Here is a 25035-nt window from a genome sequence, read left to right as displayed (position 1 = left end):
TGAGAGCAGTTTGACCCCCACTGTCCTGCTGCTGTAGCTTGTCCTGAGTGAGCTCTGCTCTTCCCCCTGTGGGGATAGCCAGACGCAAAGGTCAGGGTCATGGTTAGGCCGTCACCCCCGGACACCTGCAGTCACACTGAAACAGCAGGAGACACATGTATCATGACAGGAACCGCTAGCCCATTCACCCGTGATGTGTCCTGTGTGTTTCATCCTCTCCAGTCAATACTGAATCAACAGTGTGATGTTATCAGATTCTGTGTAACTGTCAGTTTAAGTCTCAGGCTAAGGTGAGATTGGTTGATGTGTCATTTCTCCCTCCTAGTCGCCCTTTGAGAGTGGCTAGGTGGTCTGTTAAAGCCTGGAGGTGTTGGCTGAAAACATCCTGAGCTCCAGATGTGATACAGCTTGATATATAGTTGAAAGACCGGGGTTGGTGATTTAAAATGGGAGCTGCCCTACCGCGATGGTTATCGGCCAACTTAAAACAGAAGCCCTGTAATTGAGTGGCCAAACTAGCCAATGTCTGAGAGAACGGGAGATTGTCAGGGAGAAAGAGATTGGTACCAGAGTCTGCATCCTAATGAGTTACCCCCTGATACGTTGTCAGGTAAAACAATGCTGACAAAGCAATGAAATGGACTTGGACGGTTGTTTTCATTATTTTTTGGTGCGAGCTCTTACCCGCCATGGGAGTTGCTATTAGTGCTTTGTCTCCCCTGTTGGTTTTGTGGCCCTCATCAACATGCTGTCGGGCTCATGGGGATTAATAGACTTTGCATTGAGCCGACCACTGCACCTTTCCATCAATGACCTGTAATACTAATAACTGCATTATACTGCATTAGCACTATGTACACCTCTGAACAACACTGTATGTACTCGATTCCTTCCTCTGCATATATAGATACAGGTAACTGCCAAAATAATGGAAATGGTTGAGTAAATGAGGGATACAAAGTGTATTGAAAGCAAGTACTTCCACATGTGTGGTTCCTGAGTTAATTAAGCAATTAACAACCCTAATCAACCATAATGCTTAGGGTCATATATAAAAAGAAATGTGTTTTATGTTTACTGTGTTTATATTGTGTATATTCTGTGTGTTGACCTTGTGTCTGTATTCTGTTTCTAGATTGTCTATTGCTGACAGCACCTTCTCACTAAGTCAAATTCCGGGGATGTGTAAATGTACTTCAATCAAATGTATTTATAAAGCCCTTTTTACATCCGCAGATTTCACAAAGTGCTATACTTGGTCATTAAAGTGATTCTGATTCTGATTTTGGTGCCATTGGAGCAGTTTGGTAAATTGAGTGTCTAGCTACTTGGAACTGTGAATTAAATGTTCTCTCTCGCCGTTCTTGGACGGTAGATTGGAGAACGGAGTGTGTATATGTGTCTCTGGTATGAGTAACTTGTGCGTGTGTGTGCAGTTTCTTTGACTGCAGACAAATTTTTCTGAGCAGTCAGACATTTCCCCCCCAAACACATACATTATTTGAATGGGACAGGATCCAGTGCAATGCGTAGTGTGTTGGGGGCAGTGGCATACATGAGTATAGAAGAGTAACTGTGTGAAAACGGTCTCCAGTGACCAAACATCTGAGGATGACCTTCACGTCTCCTGATACAACGGCTGTGTCCCAAATGGCACCGTAGTCCCTATTTAGTGCACAACTTTTGACCAGCGCCCATAGGTTTTTGGTCAAAAATAGCACACTATATAGGGAATAGGGTGTCATTTGGGATGCATCAGTGGTGTCTGGAGAAGGGGGTATACTCAAATTTTGCCAAAGAAGTCCCAAACGGCCCACCCAGCATAGGAAAGGTGCCCTGTGTGAAAAATTCTATGAGAAACAGTGACATACACTCTGAAGGACTTAAAATGATAAATCCCATATTGGTCTTTCACAGTCAGACCAACCCAAGCTGTACTGTGCAGGTAGGATAATAGTAGCCCTACTATAGAAACAGATAAATGAGGCTGTCAAGTGAGTCAGAAATTCACAGGTTTCTGAAGTGTTTATTTTTTATCAGGTTTTCTCTCTCAATGTCACACTTTTAATAGAACATCCAATTTAGTTGTTTTTCTAAGTCCATAACAATTCTTAAACCACATCAGCAGACCATTTTTGAGGTCTGGGAAAAATCTAAGAAATTCATTTGAGTGTAGTTACACTTTAATTCAAGTGTGCAGGCACCTAGCACTGTTGTTTGGTTAGCTGTTTCTGTCACATGAGATGGAGTTTGCAAAATAAATGACCACTGGATTGATGCAAGTAATCATGATATCATTCTGCCTGGTAGGCATAGGCTACTTTGTAGCTAGTTAACATTTAATTGAGGTTTTTGGGAAAGCATTTCCATCTACCAGAAGACGGTTAGGTCATTAGCATTGCTATATTTTTGTTGTTTGAAACCTGGATGTTTTACTTCATATTATGAGGCATGTCTTACCTTGCTTCAAAGTAGCCTATAGCCAAAATCCCCCCATAGAAACGTAGGCCTACTGCCGTGTGCACATTGCTGCGCCTAAAATGTGAAGAAATAATCATCAACATTTTAAGCTAAACATTCTGATCTGTTCCATCAGCCTTATTCATTGAATCAGCGTATACTTCCACTACACTACTTTGATACATATCAGTGGGGTTAAGAAGTGAGTATACGCAATGCCCACTGAAAAATAAGTGGGTATGAGACATATACCTGCGTATACCCTCCACTACACCACTGGGATGCAGTCCACCATTTTTTAAGTACAGCCGAATGGTGAACAGCCCGTCGAAAGTCAACAAATCTCAAGATCTTCGATTTCCGCCCAGGTCCTGGGTCAATTAAGAAACGCAAGTTGCCCGTTTTAACCTTGTGGATGACTTCTACCTATATCGTAGTATAGGGGGTTGAATTGGCCTTTTTGCACCACAGTGTTTTGAGAAGCTACATAGAGAGAAGCTACATAGAGTATCTATGCTGCTGTGGTTGTCAGCTCGCTAACGGACAGGTTTACTCCTGGGAGGCTGGGAGATAGGGCAGAGGTAATGTCTCATTGCCCCAGGCTTCTGTCTGTGTGGGTGTCTCTGTAGCCCGATGGGGATGTTCTATCAGATCTGCTGTAGAGACCCCTGGCCGACCTGTGTGTCTCAGCCATTCTAGCACAATGGGCTGTGATGGGACCGGGTGTTGGGCTACAGCTTCTATTTGCTCAGTCAGGAAATACAGTATAGGTGTGTGTGTGATACATTTCTGGTGTTTTTCTGTATTTAGCTTGCATTCCACATACACTGCTTTTGTCACAGGCTCAAATTCTACCACTGAAAACCTAATTGTCATGCTAGGGAGTTTTCTGATGATTCACTGGACTTGAGGCATAAACCTTGGCTGACATTGAGGTACAGGCGAAACCCGAGAGCTGTAGCTAGCTTCAGGTTTTACAATGGGATTTAGGGCCACTGGCTTGGGCGTTAGCAAGACACTTGGCTTACTGGTCGCTTTCACTAATGATGTGACTGTGCCGCTGTGAGACTGTGAGTCACTAGTTTTGGGCACTGTTCTTAATTCTCAGTGACTCAGCAGGGCCGCCACTAGACCACTCCGCCCTTCGGGCAAGGGCATGTCCAAGGACACTACTACTTCAGCATTACTAATGCATGTTGTTTAACTTGCTCTGAAAATACTGCATTCATACTGTTCAACTACAGGCAAGGATATGTCGGACCTTGCAACTCTATTAATCATGTAAGGCCTACTATACTTAATATAGTAAGGGTTATTTGATATTGTACACATTTGCAGCTAAAAGCTGAATTGCAGTATAAAAAATTAATAAAAATAGATTTAGCTGGGTTGAAAATGAAGTCTCTAGTCCGCCTCAAAGAGACTGATTCTGCTGGCAACACGGATCTGCATTATGTTTGATGGTGTATGGTCATTCAGTTGGTCTGGGAGAGGTTAGTTTGGGTACCAGCCTGAGTCGTGTCCACTTGCATGTAGTAGTAGGCCTAGTATGTCCCTCACTCCATGAGGTTAACAGCATCCATACCCTTAAACAAGGAGTTGTTTGTGACTTGTTTGATGTCAACTGATCAAGCCAGTCAGGAGGCCATTCTCTATCCAGTTTGAATGGGATTGTTTGTTTAGACGTCTGTTCTGACGTAAGAGCCGTCGCTCTCTGTTTGTCTCTTTATCTACCGTGCTGAATCAATTTTCCACCTCGTATTCCCTCACCAAATAGTTGTTTTTAACATTACAGTGTTGTGTGATATCTTTCTCTGAATGCTGCCTCTGTATTGGGGCCGGTTGACGACTCAATGTTCGCCTAAGATAAGGTCAGTTAGCGTGTGTTCACACCTCAAGGCGATGACAGCTGGCTCTTCAAAAAATAAGTCTGAATATCACTCAGTTAGTTCGGTGACTCCGCCAGTAGCTGAGGGCATGTTCGTTCACTGAGAGGTCGCTGTTGGGTTGGCCTTTTCCACGTAAAACCAAACCACTCATTTCCTCATTCCGTTACAAAACTCTTCCATTTGTCTCTTTCATGCCCCTCGGAATGTTTGTGGGTTTTATATTATGACACACTCATGCACACACACTGTGGGTTTGATATGATGAAGCCTTTGGCAGTGAGGCACTCTGGTACTGAACAGAGAATGGATGGAGGAGAATGTGGTGTTTTCTCATGGGTCACAGTGGGTTACGCTAGAGGAACAGAAGAACATTTCGTACCCTGTGTGGGGGAATCATTCTCCCTGATTCACCCCATTAGTGATAGATGAGGCTCACAGGTAACTGGAGCGGATGAGAGAGAATTCAACTGACATTAAAAGTTACAGTAACCCTTTATTATACACAGTCCTATTCCAGCTAGCATTCAACTCAATTGTTATTTTCTGTACTGTACCGTAACATTTTACCATGTGAAGAGTGGACTATTAAATAAAGAGTAACTTTGGTTGCTGTGTGAAATGTGATTGGTCACTCAATGTGAATTGTGATTGGTCACTCAATGTGAATGGATCTCTTGTTTTCTGCAGGAGCTGGAGCGGGTGACGTCATTACAAACCAATCTACAGCTGGCTGCAGTGATCTGCACCAACGCTAGGAGGTAAGTACTCAGATGTGGCCCACCCTCCCTCTCAAAGCTTGTTCTCTTCCATTGGGGATGCTTGGGGTTGAATATTCCTCTCAGCATTGAGCCTGCTAATCAATATCATTCCCACTGTGTACATGTACAACAAGTTTACCTGTACTTCAATTCAGTCAGAGTTGGGAAGCATTTTGAGACCACTCTAACAGAACTGTGCCAGGATGGTAAATGTCTCATGATGTCACTTCCTGGTTCCAGGCAGCTGAGTATTTCAAAGGAGGACTTCACAGAGGCCAGCCTGGGGCTCCTAGCCAATCAGAGGAGGAGACAGCTGCTCACAGGGCTGCTGAAGTCACTGAGGACCATCAAGACCCTGGTAACTGTCCAAGTCACCATGTTGCTTTAAATCTAAATCCTGATACAGACATATGGATATCTACATGCATCATACAATTCAGTTGTGGGATGTTACATTTATTTCGTAATTGAGTGTTAACATTTATGTTGTGGTTCTTGATAAAGATGGTCATTCTTAAAGGGATTTTCGCAATGATGCCCTTTATCTACTTCCTCAGAGTTGGATGAACTCGTGGATACCATTTTTATGTCTGTGTCCAGTATGAAGGAAGTTGGTGAGCCAATGCTAACTAACGTTAGCGTAATCTTAACAAGACTTCCAGTCATTGCACTAATGCTAGTTAGCAATTGCGCTAGAGCTAGTTAACAACTTCCTTCAAACTGCACGCAGAGACATAAAAATGGTATCCACGAGTTCATCTGACTCTGGGGAGGTAGATAAAGGGCCTTATTGCCAAAATCCTGAAGTATCCCATTAACTGTTCTCCTTGTTGTTTTACAGCAAAGGACTGATGTTAGACTCAGTGAGATGCTGGAGGTAAGAGGCACGCACGGGTGCTCTAGGAGGCTGAGTTCAAATGAAGCTCTGTGATTAAATCCAGATCATTATGAATCCCTGAATCCCATTTGTCATGGCAGACCATCCTGGACTCATTCCTGCTGCTGTCAGCATAGCCATAGATTTGAGTAGATTGAGTAGTTGTAGCCCATAGGATAGAAAAGAGCTGACGCTCTGAGCTATCCCACCAAGACCAAGCTACATACTAGATGTAGCCCATGTTTAGAGTAATGGGTTTAGAGTAGTGGTTACTAAACCTTTGTCACTCTGGCTCACTTTAACACAATATGTTTATATATTCTTGTATACACCAAAATATGTACTAAACAGGAAGTTAGCCCTAGTATTGACCCACCAAATTATGTTTGACAGAGTCTGTTTAATGTCTGATATTCCCGTTCTTGGCTTGTTTCCCTCTGTCTGTCCTGTAGGAGGAGGACTATCCAGGTGCCATCCAGTTGTGTCTGGAATGTCAGAAGGCTGCCAGCACATTCAAACACTACAGCTGCATAAGGTATGTTAACATACCAACTACTACAGTATGTTAAGATTACAACTACTACAGCACATTCAAACACAATGTATGCTAAGAAACCCTAGCCTCATCTCTTCAGATCTAAGGATTGGCCCAGTTCACATTTTAGAATCAAACATATTTTTGCAAAATGTCAATACATTTTGCCTTGTCATAAGTAAATGCTACTGGCTTTGTCAGTTGAAAGACTCAGACAGTGTAGATAGTTCATGTGAAGTAGGGTGAAGTTGCCCCTAGATGCTGATCTTGTTTTTTTATGTGCTAGAACACTAATGGTTAAGGTTAGGATTTTATGTGCTAGAACACTAATGGTTAATGTTAGGATTTGGGGAACGGAAGCTGATCCGAGATCTATACCTAGGGGAAACTTTACCCCGGACCTAGTTCATGTACATGAAGCTGCATGTGGTGAGTGAGTTCATTCAATGCTTTGTGTTTTTGAACGACGTAAGAGCAGGCTGAATACTTTGTGAGGGGGAATTGATAGGACTGTGACGGTCTTGGAATTTGAGGTTATGGTAATTGACCAAGCCAATGTACACGGCCACCGACATAATCGTCCAGGGGGGGCTGTTGGCGAGGTCAAAAAATGGGAGGTCACAATTCTATTTGTACACTTGTTTACATGGATATGCTTCTTAGTAAAACCTATTTGAAACAAGCCATTACACTTCGTTATTATCATGGCATTTCATTATTATTATGCAGGTTATTACTTATAAATGTATTAATTAACAAATTAAGAAATGCCAGGTTGGAGAGGATCTGTCACATTTTCGTATTGACAACATTAATGGAGTCAGAATAAAGATATATTTCTTCCTTGTCTGTTGGCTTTTCTGCGTATAAAATAAATACATACAGATTTTCTCCCACTTTCCCGATATATTCGCATAACGTCACAAACCCTGCTCCTGCGGTCATTCGATTGCAGTGGAATTGGCATATGTTTTTCAGTGCGAGGATGCCATAATGAGATAAATAATGTAGCATAAGCTACTGAAAACAGGCCTTTTACGAGATTAAATCAGAGCATGAGTGTTTGATTCTTATTAAAGAGATGGAGTCCAGACAGGCTACTTAGGAAACTTTCTGAATGGACATATAGGCCAATAGATAACCAAGATGGCGTAGCAGTGCAGTCGTGTACTCTTGTGTGTCCGTGTAAATAGCCTGTTTTTGTATTTTTTTTGTCTTTTGTTGTATATATTCCCCTATTACACTTTTCATCCTTCTACTAAATATACTTTCCTGCAACCCGCCTCACTCAATGTGGAACGGATTCTATTATTTACTTACCTTTTATCTAGAATCTCCAGTTGAAACTAGCTAGCCAGCTAACTAGCTACTTGCTATTAGCCACCGTTAGCGTTTTTTCACCCAGAACATCGGATTTTCTGCCGGAATAACTGAATCACTGGACCTTAACACCGGATCGCAACCAGCTAGCCGCAACCGAATGGATGTTGCTGTTGGCTAATCACCACTGCCCCAGAAGCAAGCACCAGTTAGCCTTGAGCTAGCCTCGAGCCAGGCCCATATCCCGACTATCTACCTCCTCTGTTTACTGGACGGGAGTAGCCAGCTAACTAGCTACTTGCTATTAGCCACCGTTAGCAGGTTTTTTTCACCATTGTCCGTGGCCTGCACTACCTACCAGCCAGCTCTAGCCTGGACTATTATCGGCCAGTCTGCACAGCGCGTTAATCGACCCAGAACATATCGGAATTTCTGCCGGAATCACTGAATCACTGGACCTTTAACACCGGATCACCACAACTAGCTTGCTGCAACCGAATGGATGTTGTGGTTGGCTAATCAGCCTTGAGCTAGCCTCGAGTCAGGCCCATCTCCCGGCTATCTACCTCTCTGTCAACCGGACGGGACCTCCTAGTGTCGACACGGAGCCCTGCCGATCCATCACGACTGGTCTGCCGACGTAATCGTCTGTGGTTTCAACAGGCTTCCCGTTGCGACGACCACGAAGATCCATCTGCTAGCCCCGGCCCACTAGCACACGCAATTCAACAGCCGTGCTTCCTGATCGCCTGTGCTGTAGCACCAATTCGAACTGCTCTCGGACTCACATTGCTGTTCACTGGACCTTATGATCACTCAGCTGCACAGCTGAGCCTGCTAGACTGTTCCTTTACACGGTACCCTGTCCTGTTTTATCTGTTTAGCCTCAGCCCAAACCTTCATCACCATTACCAGTTGTTGTCTTAGCTCTCTCGAATAACACCTGTGAATGCTTTATGCCTCTCTCCCATGTCAATATGCCTTGCCTATTGCTGTTCCAGTTAGTTATTATTATACAATTTCACTGTAGACCCCCAAGTCCCTCTCAAACTGCCTCAAATAGCTCCTTTGTTCCACCCCCCATACATTCGGAGACCGGCTCAATCGGTGCCTCCAGTGATGCTATCTCTTTCATTGTTACCCAATGCTTAGGTTTACCTCCACTGTACTCATATCCTTCCATATCCTTGTCTGTACATTATGCCCTGAATCTATTCTACAACGCCCGGAGAACTGCCCCCTTTATTCTTTGTACCCAACACACTAGAAGACCAGTTCTTAAAGCCTTTAGCCGTTTCCTTATTCTAGTCCTCCCCTGTTCCTCTGGTGATGTAGAGGTTAACCCAGGCCCTGCAGCCCCCAGTATCACTCCTACTCCCCAGGCGCTATCATTTGTTGACTTCTGTAACAGTAAAAGCCTTGGCTTTTTGCATTTTTACATCAGAAGCCTCCTTCCTAAGTTTGAGTTATTCACTGCATTAGCACACTCCGCCAACCCTGATGTTCTAGCAGTGTCTGAATCCTGGCTTAGGAAGGCCACCAAAAATTCAGAAATTTCCATCCCCAACTACAACATTTTCCGTCTAAATAGAACTGCCAAAGGGGGTGGAGTTGCAATCTACTGTAGAGATAGCCTGCAGAGCTCTATCATACTATCCAGGTCTGTGCCCAAACAGTTTGAGCTCCTACTTCTAAAAATCCACCTTTCCAGAAATAAGTCTCTCACTGTTGCCGCTTGCTACAGCCCCCCCTCAGCCCCCAGCTGTGCCCTGGACACCATATGTGAATTGATTGCCCCCCATCTATCCTCAGAGTTCGTACTGCTTGGTGACCTAAACTGGGATATGCTTAACACCCCGGCCATCCTACAATCCAAACTAGATGCCCTCAATCTCACGCAAATTATCAAGGAACCTACCAGGTACAACCCTAAATCCGTAAACATGGGCACCCTCATAGATATCATCCTGACTAACTTACCCTCTAAATACACCTCTGCTGCCTTCAACCAGGATCTCCGCGATCACTGCCTTATTGCCTGCGTCCGTAACGGGTCCGCGGTCAAACGACCACCCCTCATCACTGTCAAACGCTCCCTAAAACACTTTAGCGAGCAGGCCTTCCTAATTGACCTGGCCCAGGTATCCTGGATGGATATCGATCTCATTCTGTCAGTAGAGGATGTAGAGGATGCCTGGTTGTTCTTTAAAAGTGCTTTCCTCTCTATCTTAAATAAGCATGCCCCATTCAAAAAAATTCAGAACTAAGAACAGATATAGCCCCTGGTTCTCCTCAGACTTGACTGCCCTTGACCAGCACAAAAACATCCTGTGGCGTACTGCATTAGCATCGAACAGCCCCCGCGATATGCAACTTTTCAGGGAAGTTAGGAACCAAGCAGTTAGGAAAGCAAAGGCTAGCTTTTTCAAACAGAAATTTGCATCCTGTAGCACTAACTCCAAAAAGTTTTGGGACACTGTAAAGTCCATGGAGAATAAGAGCACCTCCTCCCAGCTGCCCACTGCACTGAGGCTAGGAAACACTATCACCACCGATAAATCTACAATAATCGAGAATTTCAACAAGCATTTTGCTACGGCTGGCTTCCACCTGGCTACCACTACCCCGGCCACCAGCTCTGCACCCTCCGCTGCAACTTAGATCCACCTCTACGCAGAAGACACCATTTTGTATACATCTGGCCCTTCATTGGACACTGTGTTAACAAACCTCCAAACGAGCTTCAATGCCATATAACACTCGCCTCCAACTGCTCTTAAACACTAGTAAAACTAAATGCATGCTCTTCAATCGAACGCTGCTGGCACCCGCCCACCCGACTAGAATCACTACTCTCGGCGGGTCTGACCTAGAGTATGTGGACAACTACAAATACCTAGGTGTCTGGTTAGACTGTAAACTATCCTTCCAGACTCACATTAAGCATCTCCAATCCAAAGTTAAATCTAGAATCGGCTTCCTATTTCGCAACAAAGCCTCCTTCACTCATGCTGCCAAACATGCCCTCATTAAACTGACTATCCTACCGATCCTTGACTTTGGCGATGTAATTTACAAAATAGCCTCCAACACTCTACTCAGCAAATTGGATATAGTCTATCACAGTGCCATCCGTTTTGTCACCAAAGCCCCATATACTACCCACCACTGTGACCTGTACGCTCTTGTTGGCTGGTCTTCACTACATATTCGTCCCCAAACCCACTGGCTCCAGGTCATCTATAAATCACTGCTAGTCAAATCCCCGCCTTATCTTAGCTCATTGGTCACCATAGCAACACCCACCCGTATTATGTGCTCCAGCAGGTATATCTCACTGGTCATCCCCAAAGCCAAAACCTCCTTTGGCCGCCATTCCTTCCAGTTCTCTGCTGCCAATGACTGGAACGAACTGCAAAAATCTCTGAAGCTGGAGATTCTTATCTACCTCACTAACTTTAAGCATCAGTTGTCAGAGCAGCTTACCGATCACTGCACCTGTACACAGCCCATCTGAAATTAGCCCACCCAACTACCTCATCCCCATATTGTTATTTATTTTGCTCATTTGCACCCCAGTATCTCTATTTGCACATCATCTCTTGCACATCTATCATTCCAGTGTTAATACTAAATTGTAATTATTTTGCACTATGGCCTATTTATTGCCTTACCTCCATAACTTGCTACATTTGCACACACTGTATATATGTTTTCTGTTGTATTTTTGACTTTATGTTTTGTTTACACCATATGTAACTCTGTGTTGTGGTTTTTTATCGCACTATTTTGCTTTATCTTGGCCAGGTCGCAGTTGTAAATGAGAACTTGTTCTCAACTGGCTTACATGGTTAAATAAAGGTGAAATAAATACATATAAATAAATAGAGAGAATCAGCGAACTCACACATGCACACCACCGTAAAATCCACCAGCGTATGTCGGACACAAGCAAATATTTATCCTTTCCTTAAAACGCATGAAAAAACCTAGGCCTACCTTAGGCTTTTCGATAATAGGATATAAGATAATGAATTGACAAGGAAAGTATGAAGGGGACAGCTATGATATAGTATGAAGATGACATTGACAATTATTAAAATAGAAACAAATACACTCAACATGTCCGTAGCCTATTTACCAACACCCTCTCCCTTGATAATCATTTTTCAAATACTGTGAGGAACTATTATAAAAAAAAATTTTTACGGACTTTGTTGACTTACTGTGTGAGGTGAAGAAAAAATGACTAAGAAGCCCAGGCACTTTACTGCATTTGACATTTCTCGAGAAGCAGGCCGGGTACTTCTATGCGTGCTCAGACGCGTGCTCCGTCAACATTAGCAGGACAGAGAAGCCAGACACATGCTCATTGCTCACATGGAGCGCGAAAATTATGGTATGAAATAAACCTAAACTTCTTTCTCACAAGTGTAGCAGGTTGTGAACTCTGCTAACAACGTTTCCACTCCGAGAATGAGAACGATAAATTACTGTAATTAGTACATGCATTAACAGAAATGTAATGTAACCAAATGACAGGGATTAAGAGTAAATTGGCTGTTTTACAAACGGTAGGATACCACACGGGCATTCATAAAAGTGCATTGCGGCTGACACTGTATAGCCTAGCCTATTGTACTTTGCGGGGATAGGAGAGCAAAAAAAAAAAGTGGTCTTGCCTAGGGCGGCATATCGGCCAGGACCGGGCCTGATCAGCATTGATTAGTCTATAAATTAAGAAAATATTCTGTTTGAAATAATACCATGCCATGTTGGAGAGGATTGGTCACAACATTAGTACATTATAGGCCTCAGAGCCAGGACAACCTTGTTGAATAATTAATGAATAGTCAGACATGTCCAACTTTTTTATTTTATTTTATGAAAACCATTACTATTTATTTACTAGCAAGCAATGAAAACCTGCATTGTATATAAAAAAGTTTTTTTTTACTGAAGTGCCATAGCCTATAGTGCTCACTGATGCTTTAAGAAGTTGTGGCTGCTACTCAGAGAAAGTGCTCGAATTAAAATAGCTTCCAACAGAATTTAACTACAGGCTTTTTACCTGTGGATTATAAATTCCACCCCTTTTTCCATCCCAAAACCTTTGTGTTTTACGGACAGTAAATGGACATTTCCTAATGGGTTCAAACCTTCTCATATGGTGGGTTTCAAAACCATTAGTGTGATAATGTATGTTTTGAAATGTACTGAAGACAGTGAGACAGACAGACAGACAGAAGGACAAAGAGACAGACAGGGTTCGTGTTCAGACAAAAGTTTTACCAGGGCGAGACTCATCTCCCCCTCTCTAGCGTGCGTTGGCGTGCCCAAAAAAAATGCAGAGTGGTATTTGAATTAGCGACAGACTGCTGTGTGTGTGATCAGCAAGGTTGCACGGTAGCAGATGAAACTGCTGGTACTACCCTCGATCGATAAGCCACAGACTTATATAATGGCCTGTCATTATATAATTAGGAGGGGGAGGGGGGGGGGGGGGTTGTTTGTTTCTCTCTCTTTTATTCCCTCTCTCCATTTTTTCCTCTCTCTCTCTCTCTGTGTGCTGATGCTTGCCTCTATGCCAGTCTCTCAGCTTATCAGCCTTCAACTAGCCATATCTGTTCAGCCAGATATCTGCTCCTCTGTGTGAGGGATTCACTCTCTGCCAGCTCATGGAAGCCACCTTCCCTAGTCTGTTTATCATGCCCTCTCTCCCTCCTCCTCTCCTCCTCATTAATTATCCTCCATGGTGGAGTTTTGTGTGCCAGTGTTTCCGCTAGGAAGATTTGGCGCCAGACAAGTGACCGGGAAGATTGTAATTTATCTGACATTTGACCGGTCATCCATATGCATTGGGTGCATAACCCATTAGGGCGTCCACACACTCAGCCAGCGCCATCAATAAACGAGGGATAATGAGCCACATTTACATGTCCTTAAAAACAGCCTATAACAAATTACAAAACACTATTCGATGAATTGCATATGCAAAACTTTATAGCCTATTGTTTTTATTGTTTTTTACTTTCCTAAAACAATATTTGTCCACTTCACAGTTAAGCTGTCGGAGATTTAAGCACTAAATGCATCAGGGCATTGCATGCATAGGCCTATAGGCTTAGGCATCCACTGTATGATATTTATTTTAAAAAATATTATAAAGGAAGAGAAGCTAAGGCCTAACCCCAGAGAGAGAGAGAGAGGGAGGGAGATGGAGATATGCCAGTGGCATGCTACGACATCGACATTCTTTTCTTTATCCTTGTCAGATAGGCTACTGTGTCTGCTATATAGATATAGGTGTACAGGTGGGTAAATCGTTTCCCCCCACCACCTTTAAAAATAAATAAAGATGAGCAATAAATTGTTAGCTTATATGGAGCACACAATTAAAAAGACAGATTGAACTTAATTTTGCATATTTAAAGAACTGGTTTGGATTAATAAATAGGCCTACAATAATAACATTTCACATTTACATTTTTAGTCATTTAGCAGACGCTCTTATCCAGAGCGACTTACAGGAGCAATTAGGGTTAAGTGCCTTGCTCAAGGGCACATCGACAGATTTTTCACCTAGTCGGCTCGGGGATTAGAACCAGCTCAGAAATAGAAAATGGTATATCGTACACTACAGTTGAGGAACAATGGGAAAGTAATTCTGCTTTGAAAGTTGATAAACTTGTAAACCCACCCATCTCTTTAAGGATTCACATGTGAGGCCATGTGCTAAACAGAGTGAGTACGGTAGTGTACAAAGCAACCAAAGATTTCAAGACTAAAGGCTGGTTTATACTACGTCTATCAACATGTCTGTAGACAGTTGTCGCAGTGACATCATGAACATTCTGTTGTCGTCCGACATCAAACTTGTTGTCGTTATGAAAAAGTATAAACACAAAAACGAATGGCTGCGTGACATCAGCAGCCTGGTGGTCCAAAATAGCATAACTTGTGTATTTTATCACCAATTAACCCATCCGTCTAAAAATTAATTTAGTATATGTCAATCTAGCAAACCAGGCAACTAAAAGCAACTTTCTAAACAATGTTTTGTTTAGTTTCTAGCCAGTTCAAATAATGACCATATCATATAGCTGACAACGTCTTAACTTTAGCTAATTTGTATTAATTATTACAGGAAAATAAACTCACAACAAGATCATTATTTACAAGTTAACGGTGAGCTAATTACAGAAAATAGCTTACGGTTGTTAGTGTGACGAAAAATATAGGCAGGGCATTCTAGAACTTGGACACTGTCTGGTTGGCCTAACGTTATATCCTAATTTGACTTTGGTGCAGGCCATGTTGTTCACATTACCGTCTCTGGTAAACACATACTATATCAAATAAAATCACATTTTAGTTGTCACATGCAAAGGATACAGGAGGTATAAACGGTACAGTGAAATGGTTACTTGCAAAGTGGAGTCTTGTTTAGACATGTAGCTAGCTAGCTAAACAATTAACCATAATTCCAACTCATAACGTTTCTACCCTGCATTAATCTGCAGGTAGCTAAAGCTAACCAACGAGGTTCAATGTTAGCTAGCTAGCTAACATTAAGCTATAACTAGCAATGCAAATGGCTCTGAGATACGAATTATATTACTACACAGATCATACACGTAACATTAGCTAGCGAGCCAGCCAGCTAACGTTAGCTAGCAGTACGCTTGAACTTGCAATGAAAACGACTTTATGACTATTTGAAATGTATAATATCTGAAAATGTAACTAGCTAGACTCTCTTACCTGTATACATGGATGAACGCTTCTCTGTCACTGATGCCATGGTTGCCCTTAGTTTGAAGATGTAATCCGGAGACAGGTGTTTTATACAACTGTCTTCTGTGTGTTCTCTTTTCGACACTCTCTGCATATTTGCAATCAAACGCCTGAATTTTCTCCATCTCCTTAGCTATCATACTCTGCTTCCACCGGGCATTCCACTGATTTCAAAACTCGGTCCTCCAGAAAGTGGTGAGCATTAGCAACACTTTTGCAGTCTTCATGATATCTTAAAAAAAATATGCGCTAGAAATTATTACCTACACATACTGAGCAGCTCATGTTATAGACAGAAGCGTGCTACATGGCAGACCAATCCGAACTCATCTCTCGGCATGTCCAGTCCATCCATTATCTCAGCCAATCATGGCTAGCGGGAAGGTTCCTGTCTTTTTCCGTGGCTAAACCAACTAGGTTCGTAAATGGCATACAAGTTTGTTATTAAGGCACATGAAAGTTCACATGTTCCAGAAGGCATTTCTGCCAAAAAACACATTTTGATTAAAAAAACAAATATTTATGTTGAAATGCCTCTCCTATGACGCACGACCTACGCCTAGTTTCCTGAAACAAGTCACATTTGGCCACGCCAACGTTGTTCTCATCTTTGTCCACTACAATATTAAAACTTGTCCATTGGCAGGACATTCCTGTTGTAGGCTTTTCACTATAGGCATACTCTCTAACTTTCATTTTACTTCAATGAAAAAGGCCTCCATCTTTGCAATCAACAGTAGCCCAAGGCTTCTCTCTCTCTCTCTCTCTCTCTCTCTCTCTCCTCAGCAGCATTCACGTAAGGCAGCGTACAAGGAGTGAGAGAATGGTGCTGAAGCACGAAATTGGGACGTATGAAATGCAGCCCCGGACAATTTGTCTACTTTTAATTTATTTTATCGGCCAAAAGCCGATAACAGAAACCCTAGTGTGTGTGTGTGTGTTCGGGAGGTACTTATTTGAAATGCAGAGCCCCTTCAGTTCACACAGTCATCCTGATTGGTGGGCAAGCTCAGACTGGAGAGTTGTCTCTCCTCCTCTTAAGTAGTTAAGAGCAATTTCCTCCCTCCTTTCCCCTCCCTCCATTTCTCCCTCTCCCCTCAGTGGAGGGATATGTTTGAGAGGAGCCCCTGGATTTGTGAGCAGGCTTTATCCAGGCTAGAGCTGAGGGGATTTGAGAGGCAGAAAGTCAGGGGTCGGGGAACCAACCTTTCTCTTCCCTCTCTGACTCCTTCTAAGGCCGTCCACAAGAAGAGTCTTCAACTCACTGACCGACCCCCACTGCCAATCTTCAAACACAACAGATATCCTGAAGGACAACAGAAAGAGAGCAAGAGGTTCAGACATCTATCTGTTTCTGATGGAGTGGTGGGGTCACTGCTGTCACTGCATGTAATTCTAAGATGCTATAGTTAGGTCCTACAACATGGTGTCTAAAAGAGTTCCTCATACTACCTTCTACTCTTAATGACGGGGAATGACGATGCAACTATGTAATTGGATGTTGGAGGACTGAGAACAAGTTGAAAGAGGATGGTGTGTGTGTTTGTGTGTGCTTGTGTGTCTGTGTCCACATGCAGGAGAAGAAGCTGAGAAAAGTTTCTGAGAGCCAATTATCCCACTTCCTTTGATATCCTAGGTATTTTTACTCTAACACATTGACAGGGGTGGGAGAGAGATTTAGCAGTACTCTAACATGTTGTAGGGGGTGAGTGAGATAGCAGTACTCTAACCAGTTGTAGGGGGTGAGAGAGAGTTAGCATTACTCTAACCAGTTGTAGGGGGTGAGAGAGAGTTAGCAGTACTCTAACATGTTGTAGGGGTGAGAGCGTTAGCAGTACTCTAACCAGTTGTATGGGGTGAGCGAGTTAGCAGTACTCTAACGTGATAGCGAGTTAGCAGTACGTTAACCAGTTTTAGGGGGTGAGTGAGTGTTAGCAGTACTCTAACACGTCGTAGGGGTGAGCAAGTTAAAGTACTCTAACACGTTGTAGGGGGTGAGCGAGTTAGCAGTACTCTAACCAGTTGTAGGGGTGAGAGAGTTAGCAGTACTCTAACACGTTGTAGTGGGTGAGAGAGTTAGCAGTACTCTAACAAGTTGTAGGGGGTGAGAGAGTTAGCAGTACTTTAACACGTTGTAGGGGGTGAGAGAGTTAGCAGTACTCTAACATGTTGTAGTGGGTGAGAGAGAGTTAGCAGTACTCTAACATGTTGTAGTGGGTGAGAGAGTTAGCAGTACTCTAACATGTTCTAGAGGTGAGCGAGTTAACAGTACTCGAACACGTTGTAAGGGTGAGAGAGTTAGCAGTACTCTAACCAGTTGTAGGTGGTGAGCGAGTTAGCAGTACTCTAACATGTTGTAGGGAGAGAGAGAATTAACAGTACTCTAACCAGTTGTATGGGGTGAGCGAGTTAGCAGTACTCTAACAAGTTGTAGGGGGTAAGAGAGAGTTAGCAGTACTCTGACATGTTGTAGGGGGTGAGAGAGTTAGCAGTACTCTGACATGTTGTAGGGGGTGAGAGAGTTAGTAGTACTCTGACATGTTGTAGGGGTGAGAGCGTTAGCAGTTCTCTAACATGTTCTAGAGGTGAGCGAGTTAACAGTACTCGAACACGTTGTAGTGGGTGAGAGAGTTAGCAGTACTCTAACATGTTGTAGGGGGTGAGAGAGTTGTTGTAGGGAGTGAGAGAGTTAGCAGTACTCTAACATGTTGTAGGGGGTGAGCGAGTCAGCAGTACTCTAACATGTTGTAGGGGGTGAGAGAGTTAGTAGTACTCTAACATGTTGTAGGGGGTGAGAGAGTTAGTAGTACTCTGACATGTAGGGGGTGAGAGAGTTAGCAGTACTCTGACATGTTGTAGGGGGTGAGAGAGTTAGTAGTACTCTGACATGTTGAAGGGGTGAGAGCGTTAGCAGTTCTCTAACATGTTCTAGAGGTGAGCGAGTTAACAGTACTCGAACACGTTGTAGGGAGAGAGAATTAGCAGTACTCTAACCAGTTGTAGGGGGTGAGCGAGTTAGCAGTACTCTAACCAGTTGTAGGGGGTGAGAGAGAGTTAGCAGTACTCTAACACGTTGTAGTGGGTGAGAGAGTTAGCACTACTCTTAACACGTTGTAGGGGGTGAGAGAGTTAGCAGTACTCTAACATGTTGTAGGGGTTGAGCGAGTCAGCAGTACTCTAACATGTTGTAGGGGATGAGAGAGAGTTAGCAGTACTCTGACATGTTGTAGGGGGTGAGAGAGTTAGCAGTACTCTAACACGTTGTAGTGGGTGAGAGAGTTAGCAGTACTCTAACATGTTCTAGTCGGTGAGCGAGTTAGCAGTACTCTAACATGTTGTAGGGGGTGAGAGAGAGTTAGCAGTACTCTATCATGTTGTAGAGAGTTAGCAGTACTCTAACCAGTTGTTGGGGGTGAGAGAGAGTTAGCAGTACTCTAACATATTGTAGGGGGAGAGATTGTTAGCAGTACTCTAACATGTTGTAGGGGGTGAGAGAGAGTTAGCAGTTGTCTAACCAGTTGTAGGGGGTGAGAGAGATTTGGCAGTACTCTAACACGTTGTAGGGGTGAGCGAGTTAGCAGTACTCTAACCAGTTGTAGGGGGTGAGCGAGTTAGCAGTACTCTAACATGTTGTAGGGAGAGAGAGAATTAGCAGTACTCTAACCAGTTGTAGGGGTTGAGCGAGTTAGCAGTACTCTAACCAGTTGTAGGGGGTGAGCGAGTTAGCAGTACTCTAACATGTTGTAGTGGGTGAGAGAGAGTTAGCAGTACTCTAACATGTTCTAGTGGGTGAGAGAGTTAGCAGTACTCTAACATGTTGTAGGGTGTGAGAGAGTTAGCAGTACTCTAACACGTTGTAGTGGGTGAGAGAGTTAGCAGTACTCTAACACATTGTAGGGGGTGAGAGAGTTAGCAGTACTCTAACATGTTGTAGGGGGTGAGAGAGTGTTAGTAGTACTCTAACATGTTGTAGCAGCTGAGAGAGAGTTAGCAGTACTCTGACATGTTGTAGGGGGTGAGAGAGTTAGCAGTACTCTAACATGTTGTAGTGGGTGAGAGAGTTGTTGTAGGGTGTGAGAGAGTTAGTAGTACTCTGACATGTTGTAGGGGGTAAGAGAGTTAGCAGTACTCTAACATGTTGTAGGGGGTGAGCGAGTCAGCAGTACTCTAACATGTTGTAAGGGTGAGATAGTTAGCAGTACTCTGCCATGTTGTAGGGGGTGAGAGAGATAGCAGTACTCTGACATGTTGTAGGGGGAGAGAGAGTTAGTAGTACTCTGACATTTTGTAGGGGGTGAGAGAGAGTTAGCAGTACTCTAACACGTCGTAGGGGTGAGCAAGTTAATAGTACTCTAACATGTTGTAGAGCGTGAGAGAAAGTTAGCAGTACTATAACACGTTGTACGGGGTGAGAGAGAGTTAGCAGTACTCTAACCAGTTGTAGGCTGTGAGAGTTAGTAGTACTCTGACATGTTGTAGGGGGTGAGATAGTTTGTAGTACTCTGACATGTTGTAGGGGGTGAGAGAGAGTTAGCAGTACTCTAACCAGTTGTAGGAGGTGAGAGAGAGAGAGTTAGAAGTACTCTAACCAGTTGTAGGGGGTGAGCGAGAGTTAGCAGTACTCTAACACGTTGTAGGGGGTGAGCGAGTTAGCAGTACTCTAACACGTTGTAGGGGGTGAGTGAGTTAGTACTATTCTGACATAATGTAGGGGGTGAGAGAGAGTTTGCAGTACTCTAACACGTTGTAGAGGGTGAGAGTGAGTTAGCAGTACTCTAACACGTTGTAGGGGGTGAGCGAGTTAGCAGGACTCTAACCAGTTGTAGGGGGTGAGAGCGTTAGCAGTACTCTAACATGTTGTAGGGGGTGAGCGAGTTAGCAGTACTCTAAACAGTTGTAGGGGGTGACAGCGTTAGCAGTATTCTAACATGTTGTAGAGCGTGAGAGAGAGTTAGCAGTACTAAAACACGTTGTAGGGGTGAGAGAGTTAGTAGTACTCTGACACGTTGTAGTGGGTGAGAGAGAGTTAGCAGTACTCTAACCAGTTGTAGGAGGTGAGAGAGAGTTAGCAGTACTCTAATATGTTCTAGGGGGTGAGCGAGTTAGCAGTACTCTAACATGTTCTAGGGGGTGAGCGAGTTAGCAGTATTCTAACACGTTCTAGGTTGTGAGAGCGTTAGCAGTACTCTAACATGTTGTAGGGGGTGAGCGAGTTAGCAGTACTCTAACACGTTGTAGGGGGTGAGTGAGTTAGCAGTACTCTAACATGTTGTAGGGGGTGAGCGAGTTAGCAGTACTCTAACATGTTGTAGGGGGTGAGAGAGTTAGTAGTACTCTAACATGTTGTAGGGGGTGAGAGAGAGAGTACTATTCTGACATAATGTAGGGGGTGAGAGAGAGTTTGCAGTACTCTAACACGTTGTAGAGGGTGAGAGTGAGTTAGCAGTACTCTAACACATTGTAGGGGGTGAGCGAGTTAGGAGGACTCTAACCAGTTGTAGGGGGTGAGAGCGTTAGCAGTACTCTAACATGTTGTAGGGGGTGAGCGAGTTAGCAGTACTCTAAACTGTTGTAGGGGGTGACAGCGTTAGCAGTGTTCAAACTTGTTGTAGAGCGTGAGAGAGAGTTAGCAGTACTAAAACACGTTGTAGGGGTGAGAGAGTTAGTAGTACTCTGACACGTTGTAGTGGGTGAGAGAGAGTTAGCAGTACTCTAACCAGTTGTTGGAGGTGAGAGAGAGTTAGCAGTACTCTAATATGTTCTAGGGGGTGAGCGAGTTAGCAGTACTCTAACATGTTCTAGGGGGTGAGCGAGTTAGCAGTATTCTAACACGTTCTAGGTTGTGAGAGCGTTAGCAGTACTCTAACATGTTGTAGGGGGTGAGCGAGTTAGCAGTACTCTAACACGTTGTAGGGGGTGAGTGAGTTAGCAGTACTCTAACACGTTGTAGGGGGTGAGTGAGTTAGCAGTACTCTAACATGTTGTAGGGGGTGAGCGAGTTAGCAGTACTCTAACATGTTGTAGGGGGTGAGAGAGTTAGTAGTACTCTGACATGTTGTAGGGGTGAGAGAGTTAGCAGTACTCTAACACGTTGTAGGGGGTGAGAGAGAGTTAGCAGTACTCTAACCAGTTGTAGGAGGTGAGAGAGAGAGTTAGCAGTACTCTAACATGTTGTAGGGGGTGAGCGAGTTAGCAGTACTCTAACACGTTGTAGGGGGTGAATGAGTTAGAAGTACTCTAACCAGTTGTAGGGGGTGAGCGAGAGTTAGCAGTACTCTAACATGTTGTAGGGGGTGAGCGAGTTAGCAGTACTCTAACACGTTGTAGGGGGCGAGTGAGTTAGAAGTACTCTAACACGTTGTAGGGGGTGAGCGAGAGTTAGCAGTACTCTAACATGTTGTAGGGGGTGAGCGAGTTAGCAGTACTCTAACACGTTGTAGGGGGTGAGTGAGTTAGAAGTACTCTAACCAGTTGTAGGGGGTGAGAGAGAGTTAGCAGTACTCTAACACGTTGTAGGGGGTGAGAGCGTTAGTAATACTCTAACATGTTGTAGCAGCTGAGAGAGAGTTAGCAGTACTCTAACATGTTGTAGCAGCTGAGAGAGTGTTAGCAGAACTCTAACACGTTGTAGTGGGTGAGAGAGTTAGCAGTACTCTAACACGTTGTAGGGGGTGAGCGAGTTAGCAGTAATCTAACCAGTTGTAGGGGGTGAGAGCGTTAGCAGTATTCTAACATGTTGTAGAGCGTGAGAGAGAGTTAGCAATACTCTACATGTTGTAGCGAGTTAGCAGTACTCTAACCAGTTGTTGGGGGTGAGAGAGAGTTAGCAGTACTCTAACCAGTTGTCTGGGGTGAGAGAGAGTTAGCAGTACTCTAACATGTTCTAGGGGGTGAGCAAGTTAGCAGTACTCTAACATGTTCTAGGGGGTGAGCGAGTTAGCAGTACTCTAACCAGTTGTAGGGGGTGAGAGATAGTTAGCAGTACTCTAACATGTTGTAGGGGGTGAGCGAGTTAGCAGTACTCTAATCAGTTGTAGGGGGTGAGAGATAGTTAGCAGTATTCTAACACGTTGTAGGGGGTGAGCGAGTTAGCAGTACTTTAACCAGTTGTAGGGGGTGAGAGCGTTAGCAGTACTCTAACATGTTGTAGGGGGTGAGAGCGTTAGCAGTACTCTAACATGTTGTAGGGAGAGAGAGAATTAGCAGTACTCTAACCAGTTGTAGGGGGTGAGCGATTTAGCAGTACTCTAACCAGTTGTAGGGGGTGAGAGAGAGTTAGCAGTACTCTAACCAGTTGTAGGGGGTGAGAGAGAGAGTTAGCAGTACTCTAACATGTTGTAGGGGGTGAGCGAGTTAGCAGTACTCTAACACGTTGTAGGGGGTGAGTGAGTTAGAAGTACTCTAACCAGTTGTAGGGGGTGAGTGAGAGTTAGCAGTACTCTAACATGTTGTAGGGGGTGAGCGAGTTAGCAGTACTCTAACACGTTGTAGGGGGTGAGTGAGTTAGAAGTACTCTAACACGTTGTAGGGGGTGAGAGCGTTAGTAATACTCTAACATGTTGTAGCAGCTGAGAGAGAGTTAGCAGTACTCTAACATGTTGTAGCAGCTGAGAGAGTGTTAGCAGAACTCTAACACGTTGTAGTGGGTGAGAGAGTTAGCAGTACTCTAACACGTTGTAGGGGGTGAGCGAGTTAGCAGTAATCTAACCAGTTGTAGGGGGTGAGAGCGTTAGCAGTATTCTAACATGTTGTAGAGCGTGAGAGAGAGAGTTAGCAATACTCTACATGTTGTAGCGAGTTAGCAGTACTCTAACCAGTTGTTGGGGGTGAGAGAGAGTTAGCAGTACTCTAACCAGTTGTCTGGGGTGAGAAAAATTTGCAGTACTCTAACATGTTGTAGGGAGTGAGCGAGTTAGCAGTACTCTAAACAGTTGTAGGGGGTTAGAGATAGTTAGCAGTACTCTAACATGTTCTAGGGGGTGAGCGAGTTAGCAGTACTCTAACCAGTTGTAGGGGGTGAGAGATAGTTAGCAGTACTCTAACATGTTGTAGGGGGTGAGCGAGTTAGCAGTACTCTAACCAGTTGTCTGGGGTGAGAGAGAGTTAGCAGTACTCTAACACGTTGTAGGGGTGAGAGAGTTAGCAGTACTCTAACCAGTTGTAGGGGGTGAGAGAGAGTTAGCAATACTCTAACATGTTCTAGGGGGTGAGCGAGTTAGCAGTACTTTAACCAGTTGTAGGGGGTGAGAGCGTTAGCAGTACTCTAACATGTTGTAGGGGGTGAGAGCGTTAGCAGTACTCTAACCAGTTGTAGGGGGTGAGCGAGTTAGCAGTACTCTAACCAGTTGTAGGGGGTGAGAGAGAGTTAGCAGTACTCTAACCAGTTGTAGGGGGTGAGAGAGAGTTAGCAGTACTCTAACACGTTGTAGTGGGTGAGAGTGTTAGCAGTACTCTAACACGTTGTAGGGGGTGAGCGAGTTAGCAGTACTCTAACATGTTGTAGTGGATGAGAGAGTGAGTAGTAGTCTAACACGTTGTAGGGGGTGAGCGAGTTAGCAGTACTCTAACCAGTTGTAGGGTGTGAGAGAGAGTTAGCAGTACTCTAACATGTTGTAGCAGCTGAGAGAGTGTTAGCAGTACTCTAACACGTTGTAGTGGGTGAGAGAGTTAGCAGTACTCTAACACGTTGTAGGGGGTGAGCGAGTTAGCAGTAATCTAACCAGTTGTAGGGGGTGAGAGCGTTAGCAGTATTCTAACATGTTGTAGAGCGTGAGAGAGAGAGTTAGCAATACTCTACATGTTGTAGCGAGTTAGCAGTACTCTAACCAGTTGTTGGGGGTGAGAGAGAGTTAGCAGTACTCTAACCAGTTGTCTGGGGTGAGAGAAATTAGCAGTACTCTAACATGTTGTAGGGAGTGAGCGAGTTAGCAGTACTCTAAACAGTTGTAGGGGGTTAGAGATAGTTAGCAGTACTCTAACATGTTCTAGGGGGTGAGCGAGTTAGCAGTACTCTAACCAGTTGTAGGGGGTGAGAGATAGTTAGCAGTACTCTAACATGTTGTAGGGGGTGAGCGAGTTAGCAGTACTCTAACCAGTTGTCTGGGGTGAGAGAGAGTTAGCAGTACTCTAACATGTTGTAGGGGGTGAGCGAGTTAGCAGTACTCTAACCAGTTGTAGGGGGTGAGAGATGGTTAGCAGTACTCTAACACGTTGTAGGGGTGAGAGAGTTAGCAGTACTCTAACCAGTTGTAGGGGGTGAGAGAGAGTTAGCAATACTCTAACATGTTCTAGGGGGTGAGCGAGTTAGCAGTACTTTAACCAGTTGTAGGGGGTGAGAGCGTTAGCAGTACTCTAACATGTTGTAGGGGGTGAGAGCGTTAGCAGTACTCTAACCAGTTG

At 44.0% G+C, this 25035-nt stretch overlaps 1 protein-coding gene across 2 annotated transcripts in view; it reads left to right on the top strand.

The window, feature by feature from the left end:
* The window catches only part of LOC311132398 (syndetin-like), a 214882-nt gene that overhangs the window by 39892 nt on the left and 149955 nt on the right, over nucleotides 1–25035 (top strand). For both annotated transcript variants that reach the window (XM_084165674.1, XM_084165673.1), the window contains exons 6-9: nucleotides 5037–5107; nucleotides 5348–5465; nucleotides 5949–5984; nucleotides 6437–6519. In XM_084165674.1, the coding sequence (XP_084021800.1) occupies nucleotides 5037–5107; nucleotides 5348–5465; nucleotides 5949–5984; nucleotides 6437–6519 (308 nt within the window). The remainder of the gene's footprint in view (nucleotides 1–5036; nucleotides 5108–5347; nucleotides 5466–5948; nucleotides 5985–6436; nucleotides 6520–25035) is intronic.

The sequence above is a fragment of the Coregonus lavaretus genome, assembly GCF_964263955.1.
Source record: "Coregonus lavaretus genome assembly, chromosome: 7".
NCBI lineage: Eukaryota > Metazoa > Chordata > Actinopteri > Salmoniformes > Salmonidae > Coregonus > Coregonus lavaretus.
Note: the sequence above shows the minus strand (reverse complement) of the source record. Positions and strands in the feature narration are given on the sequence as shown.